This window comes from Micropterus dolomieu, linkage group LG02, assembly GCF_021292245.1.
Source record: "Micropterus dolomieu isolate WLL.071019.BEF.003 ecotype Adirondacks linkage group LG02, ASM2129224v1, whole genome shotgun sequence".
Taxonomy (NCBI): Eukaryota; Metazoa; Chordata; class Actinopteri; order Centrarchiformes; family Centrarchidae; genus Micropterus; species Micropterus dolomieu.
The window spans coordinates 9392207-9418882 of NC_060151.1; the positions used below are offsets into that span (position 1 = coordinate 9392207).

Sequence of the window (26676 nt, forward strand, 5' to 3'; positions counted from 1 at the left end):
TTTTCTTTAAAATACACATTTATTCATTAAAGACAGCTTCTGTGTCAGAATCACTCTCCTCCAACTGATCTCAGTCGAGCTGTCAGGACAGAGAAACGCAATAGACAGGGAATTACTAGTGTCCCATTAACTGATGAGCAGCTTCACGGTACTACCGCTATTTCTCTGAGATTTAACTTCTCTGTTTTTAGCTTTTTACTCTGGCAGAAAAAGAGTTCAGAGAGTAAGAGTTTAAAGTGCATAGCATGCGTCTGTTTACGAATGCTGCACGAAGACTTAACTAAAAGTTTGAGACTTTGGGAAATATGTTTATAAACCAGAAAAGAGCCATTCATCAATTCACAACTGCACCTGGAAAATACTATTTCTGATTTTGTTATTACATGACTTTTTGCACTCCTGGAACTATTATCAAGATGTAACTTTGTAAATTGGTTAAATTCTTATACACCAGAAGAAAAAGTCCACCTGCTGTGAGGAGGCACTTACAATGGGAGTTATTCTACATTTAAAAAAAAATCAAACCTGACTTGTTACACTTAGTGTCATTAACCTGCTGTCACCGCTGAGGACATGTGACCCGGGTGTGACCAGGCATGTGGCAGATGCCGCAGGTACGAGGTTTCTTAGCAGCAGGAGGTTTGTTAGCGGCGGCATCTCCGGTTATCTTCCTTCCCTTCTTCCCGCCGTCTCCACCACCATTAAATCCACCACCAAAGCCACCTGACACGAGAAAACAGGTCAAACGCAACATGAGGACATTAGAAGTCACTGCAAAAAAGGCACTGTGTGCACTGGTACTGACGGCTTCGTGTCAGCCTGGTAAGTGGATGCTTCAAGGTCTTAGTGTGAGCGTTTGTGAGTCGTGACAGCTTTTCTTTATCATTAAGTAAAGATGCAGGTGAGAAGAATCTCTTTCTCTCTCTCGGGTTTTTAATAAAAAAACGTGTGTTTTACAAAGCATACAGAAAGCATTAGATGACTTCAGGCTCAGTGATTTGACAGCCATATTTATGCAGTCAGACATTATCAAATAAAATGCACTGCAAATGTTTATGTGAATGCATTAATGAGTGTTCTTCCCTGTAATGTGAAACAGAATCTGCTTGTGATGCAAGAGACATTTCAGAGACAGTAAACAGTAATGATTCGATAAGAGCCACAAACCAAAACCCTTTGAAGATGGATTTTCTAAAAGTGCCTGTTTGGTCAAAATCAAACCCAGCAGATTCGAACAGTGCAGAAACTCTAATTTTGGGCTCTGAAAGGCGACTATACTCCTTTATGCAATCGAGGCGTTTCACTGATCTATTTTTAATACAGACAGAATAAGAGGCTCTTTTTAAACTCAATGTAGCTGCTAACTGTAGAAAGAGAGTCAAGAAAAATATAACTTACATCTCATTTAACAAGAGTCTACAGCCATGCTGGTGGCTCTGTAAGGCTGAACTTCAACGCTAACATCGGCGTGCTAACATGCTGTTAATGACAATGCTAACATACTGCTTTTTAACATGTTGAACATCTTGGTTTAGTGTGTTAGAATGCTAACATCTGCTAATTAATTGCAACTGGCCTCATCACCAAGGGACCCCCTCTTGACACAGACGCTCATCCTGCATCATGGACACCACACCTAACATTAACATACACACGTCTCCACTTCTGTCAACGTGTAATACTACCACACATATTTTGGATTATTATCTCTTACATTTCACATAGTTATACTGTGAGCTTTGCACATTCTTTAATTTTAAAAATGGATATATTGTACACATTTTTATAATATTTCTTATTATTTTTATTTTGAGTAGTTCTATTTTCCATTTATGTTTATTGACATCGCAGTACTCACTTCATCATCAAAATACCAAGGCAAATTCCTTGTATGTGAAATATGTACTTGGCAATAAACCTGATTTTGACTCTAATTAGCAGTAAACACAGTGTACAGCTAAGGCTGATGGGAATGTCTTTAGTTTAACAGGAATTTAGTAATAAACCAGTGTTGTAAAATTGAAATTTTGACCTAATGATGGCGCTAGAGGGAAAGTTAAGGGATCACTTGAATATCTGTACTAAAATAATAGTTGTTGAGATATTTCAGTGGTGGGCCGACAGACTGATTGCCATTCCTAGCAAAGCTAAAAATTTCAGTGTGTGTGTGTGTGTGTGTGTGTGTGTGTGTGTGTGTGTGAGCCTTACCTGGTGGAGGTTCGTTCTCATCAGCCCACTGGAAGAAGCCACACTGTTGGTCTCTTGGTTTCCCGCAGGTGTGGAACATCCGGCCCTTGTTTGGTCCGTCCTTCTGAACCGTGCGCGTCACGGCTGTCTCATTACAGTTACACATCGTGTGTCCCACATGTCCTCCTGAGCCCCCTTCCTGCCCCCTACCTCCCCCAGAGTTGTCCCTGAACCCCAGAGAGGGCCTCGGAGGCTGGTAAGTCTGTGGTGGTTGCAGCGGAGGCCCTCGACTCTGGGGTGCCCCCTGCTGACTTGGCTGATCTGCCCAAAGAAAGAAGTTGCAGCTCCCAGCGTTGCACTTGTAGAACTGGCGACCTTGGTTGGGGCCATCTTTGCGCACGGTCAGGAGGAGGGCATCCTGACCACAGTTACACACAATGACATCACTGTTGGTGTCTGGACCGACACCCCCGCCACCCGGTGGAGGTCGTGGCTGGGGGTTCCAGGAGGGGACAGGAGGAAGGGAAGGTCGAGGATTTGATCTTGGGGCTCTGGGTGGCTCTGGTCTGGGTGGCCTTGGACCTGGTGGACGAGGGCCCTCTCCTCTTCCTCCACCTCCTCCACCGCCTCCCACTCCCCCTGCTCTGAGATATTTCAGGTCCAGCACCTCTCTTAGCGTCTCATCACATCCACCGATGCAGCCAACAAACTCTAAAGGCATCATGGGAGGGAGGCTGCCCCTGCGAAACGTGAACTTCAACCTGATGAATGTAGGACACACAGGAGACAAATGTTTTAGAAATCAAACTCAGCATAAAATCCAGTGTGATGGAGCTTCACCAAAGAAACAAACAAAAAAACCTCCTGGTATAAATAACGATGCGTTATGTCAGGTTTGGGATGTAAATGTAAAATAGTATGTAAACATGAAAAACAGGCTATAAATACAGAGTTTGGTGGTGGCTGAGTTTGAGTGAGAAAATAGTTAATGAAATTTGAAAGATGATTTCCAATACAATTAAATACAGCAAGTTGCTGTGGTGACCAGTGAGGCGGCAGCAGTAAGAGATTGCATGTATTTGCTGTTAATAGCATCTGAAGTTATCCAACAGGCTGAAACTGCTGGGTGAGATCTGATTAAAAAAACAGCGATATTGTTTTACAAGAAGTGCCGTAGTTCAACTTTGAGCTCTGTACCAGATTGGTTGCTATGGTAACAGATGCTGGTGTGGAGCACTTTGGCTCGATGCTGGTGAGCGTGCCCTATATTTGGACTGAGCTGAGGCACGTGCTCAAAGGGTTGACGCCCACTTGTGTAAACAAGAATTTGGACAAGTTTCTTGCACTGCTGAAGCCACAGAGAGCTTCATCTGTTTTTGTTGTTGTGTTTGATACACTTTAATGTCTGAAATGTAAGCTGCGTGTTCATGGAACAATTTGATTCTATTAACCATAAAATCCTGGAGGACATAATACAACATCTGAAATCCTCTTCATGTTGCCTTGATATTCTGCAAACAGGTTTTTTCAAAAATGTGTCTAAATGCATGGCCTCAGATCTACTACAAATTGTCAACATGTCTCTCCTCTCAGGTCATTAAGCCACTCTTAAACAAGAGCAATCTAGACAGGTCACTAATGAGCAATTATAGGCCCATATCAAATCTAGTAATTAAAATCAGCTTAGTGCTTTCTTGGCACTAAATAACTGTTTTGATGTCTTCCAGTCAGGTTTTCGACCACACCACAGCACTGAGACGGCTCTTGTTAAGGTCTTCAATGACATCCCTTTAAACACTGACAGTGGCAGAATTTCAGTCTTAGTATTATTGGATCTCAGTGCTGCATTCGACACGGTCGACCACAACATATTACTAGGCAGACTTGAAAACTGGGTTGGACTTTCTGGCACAGTACTAAAATGATTTGAATCCTACTTAAAGGACAGGGACTACTTTGTGTCTATAGGTAATTACACATCTGAGCTGACAAAAATGACATGTGGAGTTCCCCAAGGCTCCATTCTGGGGCCTCTTTTGTTTAACATTTACATGCTTCCACTGGCTCAGATTATGAAAAACAACAAAATGTTACCATAATTATGCAGATGACACACAGATTTACATAACCATTTCACCAGGGGACTATGATCCCATATGGATGCTGAGTAATTGTATTGAGCAGATCAACGTCTAGATTTGCCAGAATTTTCTTCAATTGAACAAAGATAAAACTGAAGTTATTGTTTTTGGAGCCAGGGAGGAACGATTGAAAGTCAGCGCTCGACTTCAATCTGTAATGTTAAGAACCACAAATCAAGCCAGAAATCTGTAGTGTAGTCATGGACTCAGACCTGAATTTGAGGAGGCACATTAAGACAATTACAAAGTCAGCCTACTATCACCTGAAGAATATATCACGGATTAAAGGACTTATGTCTCAGCGAGACCTGGAAAAAAGAATCCATGCATTTATCTTCAGTCGACTCGACTACTGTAACAGTGTCCTTACAGGGCTCCCTAAGAAATCCAACAGACAGCTGCAGCTGATTCAGAACGCTGCTGCCCGAGGTCTTTACATTGGCTTCCTGTATGTCAAAGAATTGATTTCAAAAGCACTAAATGGTTTAGGGCCAAAATACATTTCTGATCTTCTGCTTCATTATGAACCATCCAGACCTCTCAGGTCGTCTGGGGCAGGTTTGCTTTCTGTCCCCAGAGTCAAATCTAAACAAGGAGAAGCAGCGTTCAGTTATTATGCTCCGTATATCTGGAACAAAATCCCAGATAACTGCAGGTCTGCTGAAACTGTCAGTTCTTTTAAATTAAGACTTTTTAAATATTTAAGATTTTTCTTTTTACCACTGCCTTTAACTAGTAGATTGATAACTTACACTGCACTGTAACTTTTACTGTCCTGTTTTCTTTTTCTTTGTTTTTAGCTTTTTACCATTGCTTTTAATTAAATATTTGCGCGGTGAGAAATGAGTAGGTAATTGAGTGAAAAGATAATGAGAGTGAGATTGAACAGAGTGAAAGAAGTGGTCTTAAATCTCACGCCTGAATGATTTGCAGGAAACTCTGTCCACCTGTAAACGCGCAGGTGGGTCCAGAGTATAACTGGATCAAAGCGGCCTTCTGACAGACATGTCCTGGTTTCTCTGTAGTGTCCAAGGGTTTTTGGAGTTTCAGTGGACCCAAAGATTGCTACGGACCCGAGTACAGACTAGCTAGAGAGAGTAGATTAAGTGTACTTCTCTGTTTATTCTCTTTTCAAAATAATTGTAACTAAATTATAAATTATTTGCTCAACCCCTCAGCCTGTTTTTATTTTCTATTTAACTCTTTTAACCCTGATTATACACTGCACTGTAACTTTTATTATTTTTTAATGTGTATTTTTTCAATTTCCCAATGTTGCTTTTAACTTTTTTATATTTCCCTGTTGCTTTTATGTTTTATGTAAAGCACTTTGAATTACCTTGTTGTTGAAATGTGCTATACAAATAAACTTGCCTTGCCTAGCCTAAGGTATTTGTCATGGAGGTGACCCCCTGAAAACAATATGTTTTAAAAATGAAATATGTGTAGTTACTATCAGTCTGAATTGTGCTGAGATGAAAATTATGTGGACTGAAGGATCTCCAACACACAACATTTATAACATAGTGCACAGAAAAACCAAACCAGTCAGGCAGCAAAATTCAAGCCAATTTCAAAGACCATAAATTGTAAGTTATTCCTTCTTTGGGTTAATACAACAACCAGGAACTGAAAAAGGAATCAGCAATCAGTAGGACTGTAATCTTTAAATGTTCCAGTTGTGTACGGATAATTTAATTCCTTCATTGATTTAACTTTCTGAAGAGACTCTGTAACAAACAGGTTGTCAGCTGTTATTCTAAAAAATGACTAGTCTTTCATTTCTCTCCTGTTAATAGGGAACATACAGACCAACACCGTTACATACAGATAAGCAATGCAACAGATGTTATGCATCGGTCTAGCTGAAGCTAATTTGCAGGTTAAACGGACACTAGGAGTCTACAGCAATGCTAGCAGCTCTGTGAGGCTGTACTTGTAGTTAGCCACAGTGGTGCTTTGAGCTAAAAGCTAATGTCAGCATGCTAACATGCTAACATGCTGATGTTATGCAGATGTTTACAATGTTCACTGTCTTTGCATTTTAGCATGCTAACATTTGCTAACTAGCAGTAAACAGCTGAGGCTGATGGTAATGACATCATCAGGGCTATTTTTTTAAACTTTAGCTCCATCTCGAGATGCAGAAAACATCATACATCTACTGTCACAGTGTGACAGTATGTATTTAGAACAGAGGTTTTAAAAGTGGGAGGCGAGCCTTCCCAGGGGGCTTCAAACAACTTGAGGGAGGCTCAGTTAAAGGAAACGAAAAAATATTATATAATTTCTTATTAGTTATTAAAGGGAGATCACAGAGCCTACATGTGTGTGATTTGGATATACAGTAGTTTAACTGTTTCCCAGTAAGAAACTAATAAACGCCAGAGGACAGACCTTTTCATGTATTTGGTGTAGTCTGCACTTAATGTATAAAATAAAACTGTATCTTTGCTCAATTGTTGAGTGAATATGGCATCATACAACATAACCATGATTCCATAGGGCTAATAGGTATGTCCTTTTTGTGTGCTGGCGCCGCGGAGGATGGCAGCCTCTGGATTACTCTCCATAGTGCTTTTTGTGTTTTTGTTTATTAACTCTGTTTTCTGCTGTCCCTCTCTGGTTACATTTGCCAGAGAAGAGCTCTTAAATCACGGACTTTCAACTGATCACATTATTCCACAGCTCCTTAGCGAACCCTTTCCCGGAGACCAAAGCTGGAGTTACAGGCCTGCTTTGACTGCACTGAATGGAGTGTTTTTGAGGCTGCAGCCACCGACCTGGACGAACTAACTGATGCTGTGACATCTTACATCAGTTTTTGTGAGGACATGTGTGTGCCAACTAAAACCTTCCGCACATAGAACAACCAAAAACCCTGGTTCACAGCGAAACTCAGGCAGCTTCGTCAGACCAAGGAGGAGGCCTTCAGAAGTGGGAACAGAATCCTGTACAACCAGGCCAGGAACACAATGACTAAAGAGGTCAAAGCAGCAAAGAAGAGCTACGCCGAAAAGCTAAATAACAACTTTGCAGCCAACGAACCTGCGTCAATGTGGAGAAGCCTACGGACACTAACCAACTACAAGAGACCATCCCCCAACACTGCTGGTACTGAACAACTGGCAGACGAGCTGAATGGCTTTTATTGTAGGTTTGAAAAGCCCACAGTCACACCTCTCCCCCACTCCTAGTCAACTTAGGACTGCATTACATCCTGCAACACGTCGACACTCCAGGGACATATGCAAGGATCCTGTTTGTGGACTTCAGCTCGGCGTTCAACACCATCATCCCGAACATCCTCAGCACCAAACTCACCCAGCTCACTGTGCCAGCTTCCACCTGTCAGTGGATCGCAAACTTCCTGACTGACAGGAGTCAGCAGGTGAGGCTGGGGAACATCACATCCAGCACCTGGACTATCAGCACTGGCGTGTATGCTCTCCCCAATGCTCTTCTCCCTCTACATCAACGACTGCATCTCAGGAGACCCATCTGTCAAACTCCTGAAGTTCGCTGGCGACACAACGGTCATTGGCCTCATCCGGGACGGCGATGAGTCGGCCTACAGACGGGAGGTTGATAAGCTGGCTCTCTGGTGCGGCCAGAACAACCTGGAGCTTAACACGTTCAAAACTGTGGAGAGGGCCGTGGAGCCCCCCCCACTCTGTCCCCCATCACCATACTCAACAGCCCTGTGTCTGCTGTGGAATCCTTCAGGTTTCTGGGTTCCACTTTATCCCAGGACCTGAAGTGGGAGCCCAACACTGACACTATCATCAAGAAGGCATCAGAGGATGTACTTCCTGCTGATCCACCTTTACACAGCCATCATCCAGTCTGTCCTCTGCACGCCCATCACTGTCTGGTTTGGATCTGCCACCAAAAAGGACTGGAGCAGACTACAACAGACAGTCAGGTCTGCAGAAAAAATCATTGGTGCCAACCTGCCCTCCATTCAGGAGCTTATACATTTCCATTTCCAACCTATTCCAGCTTCTCCCCTCTGGTAGGTGCTACAGAGCACTGTACGCCAAAACCAACAGACACAAGAACAGTTTCTTCCCACAGGCCATCACTCTGATGAACAGCTGCTTTATGCCCCACAGTGTCAGGAACAACCCCTGTGCAATAACTCTCTAAATCAGCCACCCGTTTACTGGTTACCGCTTATTATTTATTCACCGTTCTCTATTTCAGTGCTGTTCATACTGTTATATTGTCATATTGTATATACATCCTTTGCTCTATCGCACTGTGTACATGTGTGCATGTATGCGTACCTGTATATCACATCCACCTCTAACATGTACATAATAATGATAATATCTTACTCCTGCATCCTTTGCACTCTGCTCACTGCACTATTTGTGAATATGTCTATATTGTTCTTTGTTCATAGTGTGTATATCTGTGTTGTCTACACTGTAGCCTTATTGTCTAATTGTATGAGTAAGCACATCGTGAGCAACGTACAATCCTGAGTCAAATTCCTCGAATGTGTACACATACCTGGCAATAAAGCTGATTCTGATCCAGGATTTCAGCTAAGCAAGTAAACTAACGGGATGTGAGGGGACAGCTTTTTCCAAGCTTTGTCTGAGGGGAAAAACCCCTGGGGCCTGTACCACGAGGCGAGTTCAACATAACCCGGATATCTTTTCGTTATCTGGCTTCACTAACCCTAACAATTACGATTGGGATAAGCAGTACCACGAAGCTGGTTATCACACCGTGAGCGCATTCACATAAAAGAGGCGGTGTTAACAGCAGATGACCAATCGCAGACATGAACAATCCACTGGCATCAGAGCGTCATATTTTACAAACAAACAAACGGTAAAACAACAGAAATACGACATTGTATAAGTAGCACAGCTGCAGCTGACATGCACGGAGACAGAAAATTGCAGACAGTGTGAATGCCTAAATTAACAGGCGTTATCTATAATAATGTGTTGATTTGATGTGTTCTTATGGCGTTTATGAAAATATCAGCCTTATACTTTCAGCTTGGCTGAGTGTCTGTCTGAGAGTTTCCACATTTGAAGACTCGGCCACTGAATAAGTAGTTGTTCCACCTCACTTTAAAGAACTTCTTGTCACTTAAAAAATTAGATTCATTTATTTAACACACTCAAAAGTGTTCCAATCATTGTTCTAAATTAACTTCATAAAGCAATGAAATGAAAAATCCATTCATGCCATTAAATGTGCTCAAACAGTGGTTGAAAGACTGGATCTCAACATTTAGGCTTCTGAAAACTCACCTCATTACCTGCGCCCACATCGCAAAAGGTGGATCGGAACATGTCTCTCTGATAGCCTATAAGATAGCTACTAACCTAAAATAAATAGCCTACGTTCATATAAAAATTTATTTCAATATCCCTACCAAGCTGCTCATAATATACAGCCTCACATAAGAAAAATGAAACCGACTTATTTCAACGACTGTGTGAAACGGACTGGGGAGCAAATAAAAAATATGAAACACATTTCAAAGCAGTTAGTAGGCCTAGGCTACTGTAAAAACCTGTACACTACAATAGCCTGAGGGTTTTAATCAGTCTCTGTAGGATGATATCGCTATCACCACAGCAAACATAAAAGCAGCCTATAAAAGTCTGTGGGGTCTCCTACAGATGGTGATGTCATTTTCCCAAGAGAGCCAATTGGTCAGTAGGCGGCGTTTTCATAGAGTTGCTCTCTTATCTGGAACATAACCTGCTCCGGAGCAGGTTAGCCATTCAGCATAAGTTACTATGGTGATCTACCCCGGTAACCACCGCCTTGGTACTGAAAACCCAGGGTTAACCCCGAAGTTACTTCAATAAGCTCAAATCCTGCTTCATGGTACAGGCCCCTGGTGTAGACTTTTGTTTTGGTTGTTTGTGTGTGGGGAACACTTCAAAACAATAATAAAATAATGGTGAGTTGCAAACTTGAGGCTTTGTAGAACTGAATGAACAACACCTAAATCAGCTTAATCACAATTCATCGGATTCACAAAATGTCTGAGCACAAAATAATATGCAAAGCAGGTCGAAGGACAAATCTTTATGATGTATCTTTATCAACTGTGTTAATGGTTTCCTGTGTTTGGTCTAGTTAAGTGTAAAATAAATACTTACATGTGAACAGGGTGCGGCTGACAGGTGGGACAAATGCTGTCATCTCTGCTGACCTCCAGCACCGTGTCGGGGAACCACACTGCTGTCTTACAGGCTGGGTAGCCCACGCAGGATAGGTACTTACTACAGGGCGACAGGTGGAGGTGTGCTGTTACATTTATCAAACGTGGATGTCTAACAGCATGAATTTGAAGTAAAAGGATACAGTTGTAGCAGCAAAAAGGAACTGCATTACTACGCAATAATACATTTGAATTTTCATGACAGATACCAAAGTAGAAAATCAAACTAAAAACTAATATTCTGTTGATTTGTAGTTAGGGTTACAATGTGTAAAGCAACTGCCATGGTCCCATAAAGTGTTTTATCTCATCTCACCTGTTACCCTCCCTCTTCTTCTTCAGCACCATGTCCCGCCCACAGTGAGGGCACTTCCTGACCGGCAGCGGGATCTCCATGTCCTGCTGCTCTGCCTCGGTGATCTGCTGAGCTGCACCCAGATATGGCGACAGAGCTTCATCTAGCCTGAGGAAACAACAGAAAAGTACTTTCTAACTTGGGTCCCAACAACCAACAGCCTGCTGTGATTACAGGACAGGTGTAACTCATCATTTTAAATCATGACATGTTTCTGCTCATTTGGGAACAGACGGTGCACCAGAAGCACACAAATTTCCTACGAGGTAACTTTTAACTAACTTTTTTGCCTTCTTGGCGGATTCAATGAAGACAGTCTTGTATTTCTGGATGTAGTGCTGCAGCACGCTGTGTTTGTCCTTCCTGCCCTCTGATACCAGCTTGAGGTCCGCCTCCAATTCAGCACGCAGGTTTGGTTTGGACATCTCATAGCCCATGGAGTTGTACCCTACACAAACACATACATTTGTATAGTTGGTATGTAAAATATTTTAGTGACAGAGACAAAGGCATAAGGGGGCCCATCAACATCTCTATGTATTAAAGGCTTCAGTATATTGTGGTATGCATTGTGGGTGTGCGTACATACCCTCCACCAGTCCCATGCCGAGCTCTCCAGGGAGAAACCTCTGGTCAGCTGTCAAGCCCACATACATGCGACTCTTTATAGTCTCGATATGCTCTGCGTGGGTTGCATCTGTGCCTGTAATATACAGAAGTGTTTGCATTAGACACCAAACAGTTGATCCTGAACAAACAACAGTTGTATGTTGACTTATCAAAAGGGTCTCCAAGTTGAAGCCAGGTTTGCTTCAGGTTAGTGTTTCTCTGCTTTTACTGAACAGGGTACTGTAAAATCAGACATCGTGCCAACAGGTCACCAGAGACACTCCGACACACAAAAAAAGTCCTTAATGTGAAAATGTGAAAATAAATCCAGGTGAACACACATGGTCCAACGATGACTATTATGTACTGGCATGATAGAAATAAAGATTTTTCTATACCTTTTATACCGAGGTATGTTTTCTTCTGCCGCAGAAAATGCGGCAATGTTATTAATTCACTAAATGAGCCCAAAACAGACAGCGCCATTTTATACATAAGTGGTTTTCTCAGTTAAAATGTGCAGAATATTTTAATAACATTTACTATATCACAATGTACTGTATACACAACATATATTGATATCATAAAACTATAAGGGTATGGGAGTATGTTGGCTAGTGTGGAAATGATTCATCAATATTTTCTAAAATGTTTACAGTCAGGGTTGAGACCGTACACATTAATAACACAGTCTGTGTGTGCTTGTGCTGTACCAATGCCGTGCTTCTCCATCAGTGATATGAGGTCAGCTTCAGTGAGCAGCTGCGGAGGACTCGTCTGTCCGTCCACCATCTCGATAGCGCTGGGCTGGAACTGGGAGCCTTGCTCATACACTGGAATCAGCTAGAACATACAAAGCAGGTTTACTGGGATAAATTCCACACAAGCAGCAAGAGGCTGAGTGAAGTTAGTTAGAAGCCCTTAGATGAGCAGCAATCATTTGAGCAATCATTGCTATTATAAGTTAACAAATAAACAAAAAATTGTTATAGTGAGTTCACAGAGTTCATAACCTTAACACACACCATACCTTGGAGCTCCACCTGTCATACGGGTAAACATCCAGGTAGTTTCTTGCAAGGATCATGAGTCCCGAGGTGGAGAACTTCTCCTGGGCAATGTCTATTTCCACCACAGTCTCGTTCCCCAAAGCATCCTGGGATACGCAAGCCAAGAAGTGCCGGACAATGAACTCATACACGCGACCTTCATTGCCCTAGACACAGAACAGAAACAGAAAATCATTACTTGTGCCTGTGTTTCCACATCCATGTGTGTGACCATCACCTGTGCAAGTGTTTTTACTAGACACTTTTTATACATGTAGTTCAAAGTTCACAAAATGCCAGTTTAAAAGGACATGGGAGCTAAAAAAAAAAAATCCCCTTTTTTGTTTTATCCTGATCAGTGTTTTTTTTCTCCCTCCAAATGATCTTACATGAATCCAACTTCTATGACCTTTGGGCTGCTGGAGGCGATCTGTGAAACCTTTGAACCTAATGTTTCCATCATATCGTTGAAAAATAATAAACAGTTGAGGGCTATGACAAGGACTGTTTGGGCACGGAAAGACCTGCCACCAATTATTTACAGTGGGAGTGTTTTATTTAGAATATTTATTATGATTCAAAATGTAAAAAACAAGAACATTTTGGTAGCATAATATTTGACTTTTTTATGTCTATTTGTTGTTAATATTTGAAATGAAAAGGGCAAAACATTCAGATTACGAGGGGGAAAAACCACAAACTGACTTACCTGTAGTGTATTGGAGTACTTGGTGGGGTGTATGGGGGGGTGGGCTTGGTCAGATTTCTTGCCCTGCCGCGGGTTGGGACCCCCAGGCTGGTCCATTACCCGCTGGGCGAACGTCCCCCAGACCGGGCTTTGTGTCTGTTGCTCTACCAGGGGGCCGAGAGCCAGGTTTGCAGGAAAAATATTTGTCTCTGTACGGGGGTAGCTGATGTACCTGAGTAGATCCACCCGCCCCCAAAAACCACACACAGTCACGAGTCATCTCCACACAGACAAACTAAGAGGGAACGCTTCTGTAATGTGACATTGCTGGTTAACTCATCTATTAAACACCTGAAAGACACCACCCTGCCAGATGGTGTCTTTTCATGTAAAAAAAACAAAAAAGACGTGACTTTGAGGTGGTTTAAAAACCTGGTAAAGAAAAAATACATTTGACCTCTTTACTGACACTACAAAGCTTCTAATACGGTGACTTCAAGGCAGCTATTGGACTGAAACAAGTTCAAATGAAGGATCCAAAAAGCTGAGGGAGGGTAAACTGACAAGGACAGTTAGCATATGGTCGGACCAAGACAATACTTTGCTGTGTGGACAGCAGTATGCACATGCACTCACCCTTGGGTATAGAGCTTTTCTGCAATTTTCATAGTCTCTTTGGCATTTATTCGTAGCTTACGAGATGCCAGCTTTTCCAGTTCCTGTTGATCAAATAAAAGGTAGAGGACTGGTCAGACTGGGTTTAGATACAAGGACCCAGGACACTGAAGCGCACTACACACCACTCTGTCTGCCCTCTAGGGAAAACTACTATATACACTTTATACCATAAAACGGATGTGTTATAAATACAGCATATGCATGTTTGTGACTGCTTGACTTCATATTCTTACCACTGTGTCCAAAGGCAGCGGTCTCCACTTGCTCTTGGGTTTGCTGGTTACTGAGGTGACTGTTGCTATGGGATCCTGGAAGTGAATGAAAGGATATTTTCGTGTGTACCTTTTTTTCTAGATGTGGCTTTCTGCCCATTTTATTCAGGTCGACAACACATTCAAATTTACAGCTGTGTCCTTCTGAGGTTACAGCTGCAGGTGGGTACATATGCGTGGACGCACTTTCACTAGAGAGTAGAGACACACACACACACACACTCACACACACACACACACACGTCTATGGTCCCTTTTTCTGGGAGGGCAACATCAACTATCAGTGTATTTTAATACATTATGTGCATAATTTCACTAAGTGTAAACAGGATCTGTCAATAAATACATACATCTAAAACTAACCGGTCCAATCAGCATTACTGCCCAGTGTAGCAGTTTCAAAGTTTCAAAATTTAAATATGTTTTATGAGGAGGGAAGAGCATTCAATACTTTTGTCACTTTGTCACACAATGTGCTGGTGAAAATGGTGAAGGTAAACAGTTATTTTATTTACAGGAAAACTCCACAGGACACTTCACATTACACACAGGCATTTGATCCACTGTAAATATAAAAACAATGATTTGTTTTTCAATATATAATTTGGGGACTTTTTTAAAAGCCTTGTCAGATCTTCAGCATCATCAGGACGTGAACCAGATCACTGCCCACCTACAGTGTTGTTATATTACTTTTAGCAGAACTTTATAGAGTTTGTTGTTGTTGTTGTTAAGAATTCTTCCACATCGCACCTCTTCCGTCAGTGACGCACCAGAAAAAATGTCCCCCGAAGTTTGATGGCTGAGTCAGACTCCACATTTTTAAAAGGGCTATACTACCGTAACTCTCAGTTCAAAGGACAAAAACATAATATTCAAGTGCAATTTATGTAAGGAGAAGCCGAGGGAACACTCTACGGCGAGAAATAGCACAAGTAACCTGAAAAATATTTATCCCCATCCCCATTTGTCTGCCCATTTCTATATCCAAAGTTATTAGTTTATTTAAAAATGTCTAGGCAATTTAATTGTTCTATCTCATTAAACTATTGTATATATATTATATTATATTGTATATAAGCGGGTGATTTTAACAGTAACCACTTCTGGCATGACTAGGCCAGATCTAATAAAGCCTAGTGAAGGAGAGCCTTCATTAGGCTGTACAATATCGCCCACCACTGGATTTGTAATGAACTGCAATAAATTCTAAACAACAACATTACCCTCTTCTATTTTGTCATGCCTCATTGTTCTTCTGTGGATTTGGTAAATGTAATGCAGCTACAGCTACAGTCTGAGCCCGCCAAAGCTTTTTAAAACATGTTTTCAACATTTAAGTACATTCAGTATACTGGGGGAGTGTGCAGAGTGGGGTTACCAGTCACATCTTTCCTTAAATATCAGGAAAGATTGTGGGGAATTTCACAAAAACAAGTATAGATGCCTGATACTATTGTATTCATTTGGGTTAATTAGTTTATTAAATTATGAGTTTACGCAAATGTACATAATAATTCAACTGTGAGATTGTTTCTTGATTAGGTAATATTAAACCGAAGGAAAGAAGAAACTCTTGATGTTTTTGACTGAGCTTAGTGTGCAGGGACATTCAGTGTTGTGCTTGTCTAACCTGAGTTTGGCTCCGGATCTGTCACATCTTGCCAAGTGAGAAACAGTGAAAACTAGCTAAGTGATAATTACATGCTCATCAGCTGTGAGCATCTTGGCAAAGAATAAGTGAAAGTGTTTTTTTCTTCGAGTCATCGATTCAGATGACAGCTATCCTGCCACCAGTAAGTGAGACCACAAAGGGTTTAAAACAATAAGATGCTGCTGAGGCGAGATCATCAAACATCAGATTACAGAACAACAAAATGTATCGACACTATCGCACAGATCACAACTAAACCAAAATGTAATGGTCATTGGAAAAACACAAAGTCTGTGTGAGTGATAATGATTATGGCTGAGTTATCAGGCATCAGCACTGTTTGATAACAACTGATTTTATGTATTATTTTAAATGCAATATCATAATAACTGGTTGTACAATGTTAACAGCTTTTGGGACTTATTTTATTTCTATGCATCCAATAGTTTATCACTGAAAGTGGGATACTGAGATTCTGTGAAAAAAATTCAATGATGTTGTGTTTGATGAGGTTAGCAGAGCATTTCCATTTTAGTTTTGTGTTGTGGTAAGTCAACATATAAAGGTTACAGTAAAAGGACTCATATCACTCCATCACTCAGTGACTTCCTCTGGCTACCTGTGGCCTCCTGAATCAAATTCTAGTCATTAATTCTTGCATACAGATTGACGACTGGGTCTGCACCCATCTACCTATACTCCATAATACAAACTTACGTTCCTTCTCAGCCACTCTTCCAACAAACGCCGCCTGGATCTGTCATCCCTACGCACAAAGCAATCTCAGGCTGTTCTAATCTGTGACACCACGATGGTGGAACGAGCTACTACAGGACATCAGAGCAGGGGCGTCCCTCTCTAACTCAAGAAGCTCTTGAAAACTCATAACAACTCTAACACCTCTACCCCCAACATGCACTTCCTGTGTTCTTCTTCTTCCATCTCTTTACAATTCTCTTGTAGTTAACTCTTATTGCGTCCTCCTAGGTATTTATCCCATTGATGCCATTTGTGTTAATAGCACTTACTAGTATCTAATGTTACTCGTAGATCTCTCACTTTTCTGATGCTTGTATGTTGTTCATCAAATGTACGTTGCTTTGGATAAAAAGTGCCTGCCAAATGAGTGACTGTAAATGTAATGCACAACAGGACAGCAGGTAGCTGTAAGTTTAGGCAACATGTCAGTTCAAATTAGCTTATTAATTAGCATATTACCAGAATAAACAATAAATACCTAGGGATTGGGAGGCAAATAAGACCAAGACAGAGACTAAATGCATCACTAAGAACTTCAACATTACATCAGTAACAAAAACTAGTAACAAAGTATGTAATAACATGACAACAATAACGAGTCTTTAAGAGTTGGGCCTTCTAACTCTCCGCTGCAGTGTTATCTGGCTAGCACACATAAAATGTGAAATCAACTCACATTCAGTTTTCTAAAGAAAGAGCTCAGAATAGCAACATCAGCAGCCCTCTAAAGGTTACTAGTACAGGAAAAATCTAATAAATTTGAGGATCTAGAGTGACTTCAAGACCTGCTTTAATGCCTTATAACTCTAAAAGAGCACACAACAAATATAGATTCATATTTACACACATTAACATGCTAGGCATAAATAACACACATACAAACAGGCACATACCTCCATGCATATCTGATAGAGCACCAGGCAAGCTGTGTGGTTGAAGAGGCGGTTTCTTTTCCAGCTGAACTCTACAGTGTCCTCCTCCACCTCATGCAGCACTGAGACAAAGACCCGAACAGAACAGAAGGGATGAAGAGGAGCAAGTATCAAGTTTAAAACCATAAGACTCAGTGCGTGGATGAGTTTGTACCTTTGATCTTATAGAAAGTCTCAGGGATGAAAGCCTGGATGGCTTTGAAGCGCTCCACCACAAAGCCCAGAGTGGGAAACTGACAGCTGCCGTACGAGATCAGCTGATTGGCCAGAGACTCTGGAAAGATCTTCTGCAGGCGAAGCGTCTGGAACCGAGTGAAGGACGCACCTGATGAAGATCAAGATGAGCACAAATCACTACTCTATAACAGGGTTTCCATTTGACGTGACAGGTTTTCAGATAAACTGAGCCACCAGTGTTGTATCATGGGTAAAGTGACATTTAGTCGTCATCCAGACTTGTTTTCATGGTAAACACTATTTTCTAGCAAGCGTTACATTTAGTGGTTTTTTGGCATTTGTAACTACAATTACGCCGATGTGGTGACGCTGTATTGTAATCAACACAGCTTTCAAAATGAACAGTGTTTCTGCTGGTTACATCATTGTCATAAAAATAATCACTAAAGAAAACAAAACTGCTTTGCCCTGCAGTTCAATGTTTTAATATAGTTTCATATCGCCCGTCCTGTACAGTGCAAAATAGTGTTTGTGTTTGTCAGTGAAATTTTTTTTATCAGTGAAATGTAAGGAAATAAAGTAAAGACTGCCACTTATACTGATACAAGCAAACAATTTAAATTAGGAACTAAGATAACTTAAAATTCAAATAGTTTGAATTGATTTTTAAATGCTTCAAAAACAGGAGGTGCAACTAATATTTTCCCAGCAGAATGAAATTGTAGATGGTTTGTCAGTATTTGTGGTCATGTTCTCAATAAAAGCTGTTTGGTAACTGTGTAAATCATTTATGTTGTATTTGGTTTAACATTGAACAGGACACCTTTATTTAAAAAACAAAACACATAATTATTAGAACTTAATAATTAATAATTAGAAATTAAACTGTAATAAAAACTGTTTGCTTAAGCCAGCTGAAGGTGCAGTACATGTGCACGTGTGTGCACTTGATCAGGATGGTACCACCGCCGCCTCATTTTGAGCCAGCATCTGTTATCTGTTGAGCCATCCCATAATCTGGAAATTATCACCTTCATCAGTGTTTCACTATTCAGTGCAGTTTAAGAGTGCTCCCTTACCTATCCGCAGGTCCAGCTCCTGACGGACGTCGACAGCATCACTGATGTTAGCATCTGGCGCTGTTAAAGTCTCACTGGCTCTCTGAATGGAGCTGGGGGTGATCTCAGAAAACTTTGCTCGAAAGACTTGTAAATTGGGCTTTACTAGAAAGCATTCATAAAGCGCGCACACACACACACACACACACACATACACACACACACACATTTTTATCAGGAGAGATTTGTGGACAAACACAAAACCTACTATCTGTTATACCTACTAATTGTTCAAGGAATAGTTCAACATTTTGGGATGACAAGGTTGACACCACTCTCATGCCTGTACAGTAAAGAAAGAGTCGTAGACTGGAAGCAGTGCTAAGCTGAGCTAAGCTAACTGGCTGCTAGTGCTTTATATTTACAGTAAGTAACTCATCTAACTAATTCAGTAATTCCCAAAATATTGACCTATTCCTTTAAAAAGGAGTTGAGATGCACGCTCACTTGCACCACCACAACAAAACAACCCACATATATTACCATCATACCTGCTTTGCAGACATCTATGATTTCAAAGCCGATGTTTTCTCCCTCTCTGTCACAATCAGTCCAGATGACTAAGGCCTGGCACTGCCTCACCTCTTTCTCTAGTGTCCGCTAGAGAGACAAAGAGGGACAGAGAAAAAAAGAGAAAGGAAAGAAAGAGGGTTAGATGTGTCTACTCAGATGGAGTCATAATAATCTTTCAAGTCCATTTCTATTATCCACATTCATCATTATTTCCTTTGAATGAAAATTTCAGCCGCCTACAGCAGAGAGGTGAAATGGTAAAAAAAAGTACATGATCTGGGCATACTGCCGACTCGAAATAAATAAATAAATTGAAATTGCATTGTGAGTGAGTCCTGGACTAAAACCCTCACAGTAATGATTACTTATATCAATCAAACATCACAGTGACACACACATCGTGGCTGCAGAAAGAGTGACAGATCCCATAGGTTTATTCAAATACAAAGTATAGGCTATATATTTGTGACTCCTGGGAGTAAATGATCATACCTTGATTTGTAGCATGTTATCTGGACAATACTTCTCCACCTCAGCATCAAATAACAGCACAGGATTGCAACTGTGCCTTTGGAGAGAACAGGTACAAATACAATCCGTTGTTAAGATACTGTCTGTTGCTAAATATATAAGTCTAATCTATTTTAACTTACCATTTCTGGAACGGCGCTTTAAACTCCAGACCCAGTAAATGGCCTGATACTGACGTCATTGTTACTGTCACATTCTGGAGCGGGATGGAGACATAATGAAACCAGAAAAATAAAAACATAAAACACAAAAGAACAGATATACAGGTACATGTGTGCATATCTAATTATTTTACTGCATTCACTTACCTGACCAAAGAGATGATACTCATACTCATAGATTTTATTGAACTTTGACATCCCTTCCCTCTAAAATAGAAAAGAAGACAATCAGTACTTGAGCAGCCAAAGAAAAATCAAAAACAATCTAAGGAAGATGGGTTCCCATTTGTCACATGGAAGAGTCTTTTGAGCTCAGTGGGAAGTGTGTACTGCCAGATTATGGAACAGATGACTCAATATTGATGGTAACCAGCCAGATTTCTTTTGTGGGATGTGTGATCAGTTGCTTAGTGGCAGAAAGATTGAGTTAGGGTCTAGGGTCTAAGGATAGAGGGTATTGGGTTGGCCAATGTGTAAACAGCGACCAGAACAAATGAGGGGAACTCCCGCGGTGAATAAAAAGGTTTACAGTTTGTGAATAATGTCTTCAATTGATCAAAACTGTTGCCGATTCCTCCTCTGTCTTTCAGCACTACACCGACTAATAACATTATCTTTTGGAGGGTTTTGTGCCATGGATGAGTACACATGACTGACCCTCCTGGACCTGCCGCTGGACATGATCTCCGAGATGCCTTTGGCTGCATCGTTCTTCTCGGCTACGCAGAGGACGCGCTTGATCTGAGCCCGGTTTCGGATCATGTCTGCCTGCTGCGGATTGTCCGGACCCCGGTCACTCTGCGTCGCACAGAAACACCTCCGTTGGATCCCTAGCCGGCGTAGTCCCGATCGAAGAAGCAAATGTCTCCCGACGAGATGCACTAGCATGCCGAGCCGCTCTCACATGAAGCAGCCTGCTGCCGTTTCTCCGCTGTGTTAGCATGTTAGCTAACATGGCTAGCTACAGCCATGCTATCCGCTCCAAAAACTTTTACAAAGAGCTAAAAAGTGGTCACCGGTTGACTAACTCTACTCCCGATAAATCAAATAGAGAAAAATAACGCTAAAGCATCAAACGTCACTCATTAAAAACTTTATGAGGAACAAATCAACCTCTAACAGTAGCACTACGCTCTGTTTACATCTGTTTACAAATTGCCCGCCCGCCTGTCAAATACTGCCGTAATCAAGGTCGTAAAACTGTCGTAAAATCCTGGCGCTGCCAAAACGTCTCCACGAAAGATGTTTGGAATAATAGTGAATAAAAGGTGCGATCAAATTGACTATTGTCTGCGTGCGTAGCACATGTCGTATTATAATTAGTCATCTTTTTCATGATAACAATTATATTCTAAATAATATGGTTTTATTATGTTAACGTCAATTAGAAAATCCACCCTAAATCAGAATTTGCATTTTGACATTTCATCATCTACAAACTAACACTGAGGACGCTGAGACAGTTTCCTTGGTATTTTTTTCTGGGAATTTGAGGTATTAGCAACTTTGAGGGTTTGTATTTTTAGACATAGTATTTGTAGACTCGGTATATTTAAATTGAATTGCTTTTTGGACAATTAAACATTAATCAGTAATGAAAGTATTCTGAAAAGGCCTTCATGTTAGGAAATAAAACTCTTTACTTAATTAATTATGCAGGTCCACAATTTGAATTCTTGTTGAAGTTTCCTGTAGAGAAATACAGCATGTAATCTGGTACTTAGTGGGTAAAATATAGACATGTTCTGACAGGGGTCTTTAAGCTAGAAACTGTTGATTTTATAAACACAGGCAAATGCTCAACATAGATAATAGAGTAGTGCAGAAAATACAACTTTACCCAAATAAACACTAAGTGAAAAATCCAAATAATAAAAAATGTAGGCCTAGAGATGTTTGCGGGGACATACTCATGACCTCAGTATTTCTAAAATCCTGGCTACGGCCAAATACAGAAACTTCCTTAACTGGAAAATTGACGAGCAGTTATCAGAGAAAACTTGGTAACTTTCAGTTTCAGGGTGGAAATTCTCCAGATGGGAGGTGGATCGGTCACCTGACACGACTAGACCAGCTGGGTAAACATGGCGTCTGATTCTGGATGTGAAAATTACATGTAGCGCTTCTGAATGGTAACGGTGTGTCTCACGTACCATCGCCCCGCATTTTAGCCTCGAACACAGCAACGTGGTGGACACGACGTCGGAAAGACATGAAGAGGAGACGGAGGGAGGCGCTTCACTGATGCTGCTTCATATTTTTTCTCTCTGCACAACATGAATGGTCTGATGCCTTCCCGGACCCTGTGATTGGCGCAAGATAATTGCTTTTGTTAACAGACACACTGATTTTTATTTCTGTCGAGGTGTCTACTTTTATTTTATCTGATAAATATCAGGGCTCTTATTCTGTGGATTGGCTCCTGCAGGGGGAGTGACTGAATTGTGGGCCCACTCTGCTCTGGGACCCCCTTTTTAAATTATATAAAGTAGCTTGATTTTTTATGGATCCTCTCTATCTCTGGGCCCCTAGAATGTACAGCTATTTTAACCTCACTTACAAATGCACTGCCTGGACAGTGTGAGAGCGGGACGCTTTATGTGCCCCCCCCTAAACCGCTGTGCTGTGACCGCTGGTTTATGACTGTTGACTGTGCTGCACTGTTGAGTCTCTCATGCCTTGCTCGTCAACACCACTATGATAGGCTCACCTGACGTGGTGGCTTTCACTAAAGAGGATGAGTATGGGCAGACAAGTCTGGACCCCTGGGCTATCCCTGAGGAGTTCTCTGTGCCCCTCTATCCGCTGGCTGACTCCAACCCCTGGGCTAAAACCTCCTATGCCAAGTTCACCAAAGACTTCATCCTCATCTCCGAGTTCTCTGAGCAGGTGGGCCCCCAGCCTCTCCTCACCATCCCTGATGATCCCAAAGTCTGCGGCACCTTTGATCTCAACTACTTCTCACTGCGCATCATGTCAGTGGACTACCAGGCCTCCTTCGTGGGTCATCCGCCTGGCAGTGGCTACCCAAGGCTCAGCTTTGTGGAGGACTCGAGGGTGGTGTTGGGCGACTCAAAGGAGGGGGCGTTCGCCTACGTCCACCACCTTACGCTTTACGACCTGGAGGCGCGGGGCTTTGTGCGGCCCTTCTGTATGGCATATGTTTCAGCAGATGAGAGGAAAATCATGCTGCAGTTTCAGGAGCTTTCCCTCCGATTCTCACAGGCCTCAGAGTGTCTGAAGGCTGGGAACAGGAGAGCATTTGCCAAGGAACTCCAGAGGAAGCTCCAGGACCTAGAGTAAGATCCACAACACAACCTTTATACTGCTATCCCACATAAGGTTCAAACATTTCGTTGAATTATTTAGGTAAACAGTGAACAGCATAATCTGCGTAGAAGGGAAACCTGGGGCAAACAATTGAAAAAATAGAGTCCAACCAGGGATCCCATACTGGAATAATACCACCAGACTTCCAGGTTTCTGTGTGTCAGTAAGTATGTGGGAATTTGATTATACACAGCTTTATCCAGAAATGCGCGCCATGTGAGCCCATTATACACTAGAATAATAAAGCCTTTTCAGGAGCTCTCCTCCTGGAACCTCAACCTCAATGTTGATACTGTACCTTGGTGCAAAGCCCATAACAAAATTGCAATTACTTAAATTACCTAAACCACCATTTTTTGGACTTTCAGTTTATTGGATTAGGATAATTTGCCTATTAAAATCCAATTACACAAGACAAAGAGTTTACAGCCATGCTAGTGGCTCTCTGAGACTGTATACTGCCGTCGCTACGGCTGCTCCCCACTACACTGGCAAACCAATCATTTCTGGGTGGCGTAAATCAAACACATCACTACCTGTACGCCAGTGTGGGCATGTCGCCACGGACACCAGATTTTAAAACTCGGGTATACTGCAAATACAGAGAGATTTACCTGGTGTTGATAGGCTTAATCAGCATTGTGTGAACTTGTTTGGCGAGGGCTTGAATGTAACAGACGTTCATTTATATTTAAAAGTCCCACCCTCCAGCTTTAAGATAAGGCTGTTAATCTTTATTCCAGACACATTGGAGGTTCATAGTTTTCTCCAGACAGCAACATTAGTTGACTTGCGATGAGCTATCACCTGTTTTAATGTACCGCTGTGAGATTTTTGATAACACAATTCTCCGCTGTGATTTTCTCTTGCCTACTTGTCTTCACAGATGAATTCCTGGCTGATTAGATCACTACTCTAATCAGATGTGTGTTACATTGTAAGATATCTCCCACATGTCTCTGTCGAGCTCAGTTACTCAGTGTAACTGTGAATCCCTTAATGTGTCGACACAATGTTCGGTAGGGAGTTTACAAATTAAATTGCTGCACAACAGATAGAAAGCTGAGCCTGGCAGACCCATGTAGATAAGTTTAAAGGATGTTTAGTTGAATACAGGGTTGAAGGGATGTCTTGTGCTGTGTCTGAAAGCACTCTCTCCTTCACTCATGTTTTTTACATAATAAACACTCAACAGATATTTCAGTCATTATCATCACTAATGCTGCTAGCACGTATAAAAACATAACTGGTTAATGAGCCCCAACCCTAATCTTGCAGTTCATGATGTCCCCTCCTGCAGATTTTCAGTGTAGTGGTTTCTCATTAACGTTGATGAAAAAAATCAATTCTTTTTCAAACCCTTCCCTTTTCTGGTATAAACACATGTGAATGAGTAACTCCGTTTTGTTGCCTTCAGGTACACTCACTCTGTGCTGCAGAAGGAGGAGGGCCTGCAGAGAGAGGCGGGGCCTCAGCGCATGTACTCCGCTCACGCTGTGGAGAAAGCCAACGAGCTTGCAAACGTAGAAAGGAGCATCTATGAACACAGAGACCTGCTGAAACAGATCAGCTCCTACCATCACCGTCCGCGCAGAGATCCTCACGCTGTCACCTGCCAGAAGTGTATGACTGAGTGTTTGAGCGAGTGTGAGGAGCTGTTAGAAAAATACTCCAAGCTCGCCAACCCCTTCAGTTACTGTGACAAAGGGGAGAAGGGGCAGGAGGGATGGGGTCACATTGATGATGAAGGGGGCGAAGAAGTGGCGGACGAGGAGGAAGATGAGGGAGTTAAACGCAGGCCATCCTACATACCACAGCTGATCAAAGCTAAGTCTGCAAAATGTTTCGACAAGCGTCTGAAGACCCTGCGAGAGCTATGCGACAGTACTTATTTCGAGGCCACCGTGCAGCTCCTGAAGGAGACGGAGAGGAGTTTCCGGGGGGACCTCTGTTACCTGCACACACGCCGGCTGGACAGGGCGCTACGCAGGAAACAGAGAGTTACCAACTTCCTGTTTGAGGAGGACCTCTGTGATGATGATGAAGATGAAGGTGCAACACTGAGACCATTCTGTGCTGTGAACCATGCTGTAGATAACTATACACTCTTAAATCCGCCTCCTATAGTGCTAGGACCAGAACCTCTAGAGCTTGATGCTCTGGAGCCTCCAGATCCTCTAGACCCAGCCTCTGAGGCCAGCCATACTCAAGAGAGTGAACTGGGGCTTGTGGAGAGCCATCTGGAGTCCTCCCCCTCGGACCAGACTCTGGAGACCCAGGAGAGCTCAGAGGAAACCAAAGGAAGCTTTAGCAGCGATAAGAGTGGGGTGGGTCAAGCAGAGAGGCAACAGAATCGGTCAAGTATGAACTCAGAAGCTCCTGATCCTGATTCTGACCTGACCCCTGACCATAACACTGACCTGGAGAGGGAGAGCAGCAGTGAAGAGATGGAGACCACTGCTGGGGATGATGAGGGGGAGAACGGGGGAGACGACACACCCGTGTCTTTGCTGGAAGTGGTGTCTGAGCTGGAGGCCAGCAGGGAGGATGAGTGTGACGGAGTAACTGATGGGGCTTATGAGATGGAGTCGGACTTGTTGGTTCCAATAGAAACAGCGTGCTGTATGGGCCAAGAGGGTTTACTTTATGAGGCCTCTGCCCCAGAGGCGGTGTCTCCTCTCAACCAAAGCTCCCACCTGCCACCCTGTAAAACCCTGGTGGTCAACCAGGAGCCCCAGGCCCAACTTCCACTCCAGGAGGACTACATGGTGGGTTCTCCAAGCTCAGAAAGCCCTGCAGCTGGGCTGGAGCTTCCTGTGGGGCAGCATGCAGATGCAGTTTCCCGGACCTCAGCAGAGGATGGGTCCGACTGTACCATGAGTGCTTCCACAGGGTCTGATCGGGCTGCCTCACCTCTTGGCTACGGGGGGGTTGTGACTCTGCGTCAGAGGAAAAGGGCTGGACAAGGAGCCTTGAGGTTTGTGCGACAGTACCCCTTTGCCATGCAAGCTCTGTGGTGTCTGCTGAGCGGCAGAACCCTGGTGGTGCTCGGGGCAGATGAGGGGAGAGTCCGCCGACTGGTTGCCGCTCTGGCCCTCTTTGTTCCTGGTCCTGGCAGGTGTGGAGAGAGGGTTCAAGCCTGGCTGTCCTGCCCCTTCACTCTTACTGATTTACAGAGGTGGAAACTCATTGGATTGCAAAGGTATTTCCAATTTGCATTTAGATTTTAAGCTTTTAACCAACACTATTATACACATGATTTGTTAAAACATTGAGCTTAATGCTCCTTAGAAAGCCTCCATCAATGTGAAGTTTGAAAA

At 42.4% G+C, this 26676-nt stretch overlaps 2 protein-coding genes across 5 annotated transcripts in view; one reads left to right on the forward strand and one right to left on the reverse strand.

Moving 5' to 3' along the window:
- On the reverse strand, nt 1-22242 carry top3a (DNA topoisomerase III alpha). 3 transcript variants are annotated; one of them, XM_046073177.1, is made up of 20 exons: nt 20684-21211; nt 20174-20233; nt 19988-20061; nt 19827-19902; nt 19313-19421; nt 18783-18926; nt 17681-17851; nt 17488-17588; nt 14143-14217; nt 13868-13950; nt 13253-13463; nt 12525-12710; nt 12208-12337; nt 11475-11588; nt 11168-11333; nt 10847-10993; nt 10469-10591; nt 2209-2948; nt 554-723; nt 1-79 (listed from the first exon to the last, which is right to left on the reverse strand). In XM_046073177.1, exons 1-19 carry the CDS (start codon nt 20912-20914, stop codon nt 560-562), a joined length of 3105 nt encoding a protein of 1034 aa, XP_045929133.1. In that variant the 5' UTR covers nt 20915-21211; the 3' UTR covers nt 1-79; nt 554-559. The 3 variants fall into 3 exon arrangements, with proteins under 3 accessions (XP_045929133.1, XP_045929141.1, XP_045929127.1); XM_046073185.1 differs by lacking the exon at nt 20684-21211 and adding an exon at nt 22180-22242 and having other exon boundaries at nt 1-723; XM_046073171.1 differs by having other exon boundaries at nt 1-723.
- Nucleotides 22105-26676, forward strand: part of smcr8a (Smith-Magenis syndrome chromosome region, candidate 8a) — an 8095-nt gene continuing 3523 nt past the window's right edge. Inside the window, exons 1-2 of one of the 2 annotated variants that reach the window (XM_046073210.1) lie at nt 22105-23325; nt 24774-26558. In XM_046073210.1, coding sequence (XP_045929166.1) covers nt 22724-23325; nt 24774-26558 — 2387 coding nt within the window. In that variant the 5' untranslated portion in view covers nt 22105-22723. The remainder of the gene's footprint in view (nt 23326-24773; nt 26559-26676) is intronic. The other variant, XM_046073200.1, reaches the window with a different exon arrangement.

What these genes read in the sequence shown, in the direction of transcription:
- top3a (XM_046073177.1), bottom strand. Translation starts at nt 20,914, where the DNA reads ATGCTAGTGCATCTCGTCGGGAGACATTTGCTTCTTCGATCGGGACTA. An exon ending in ATGACAGGTGGAGCTCCAAG is followed by an intron (nt 12,338 to 12,524) that starts GTATGGTGTGTG and finishes TGTATGTTCTAG; the next exon opens with CTGATTCCAGTGTATGAGCA. An exon ending in TCCGCCAAGAAGGCAAAAAA is followed by an intron (nt 10,994 to 11,167) that starts GTTAGTTAAAAG and finishes TTGTTTCCTCAG; the next exon opens with GCTAGATGAAGCTCTGTCGC.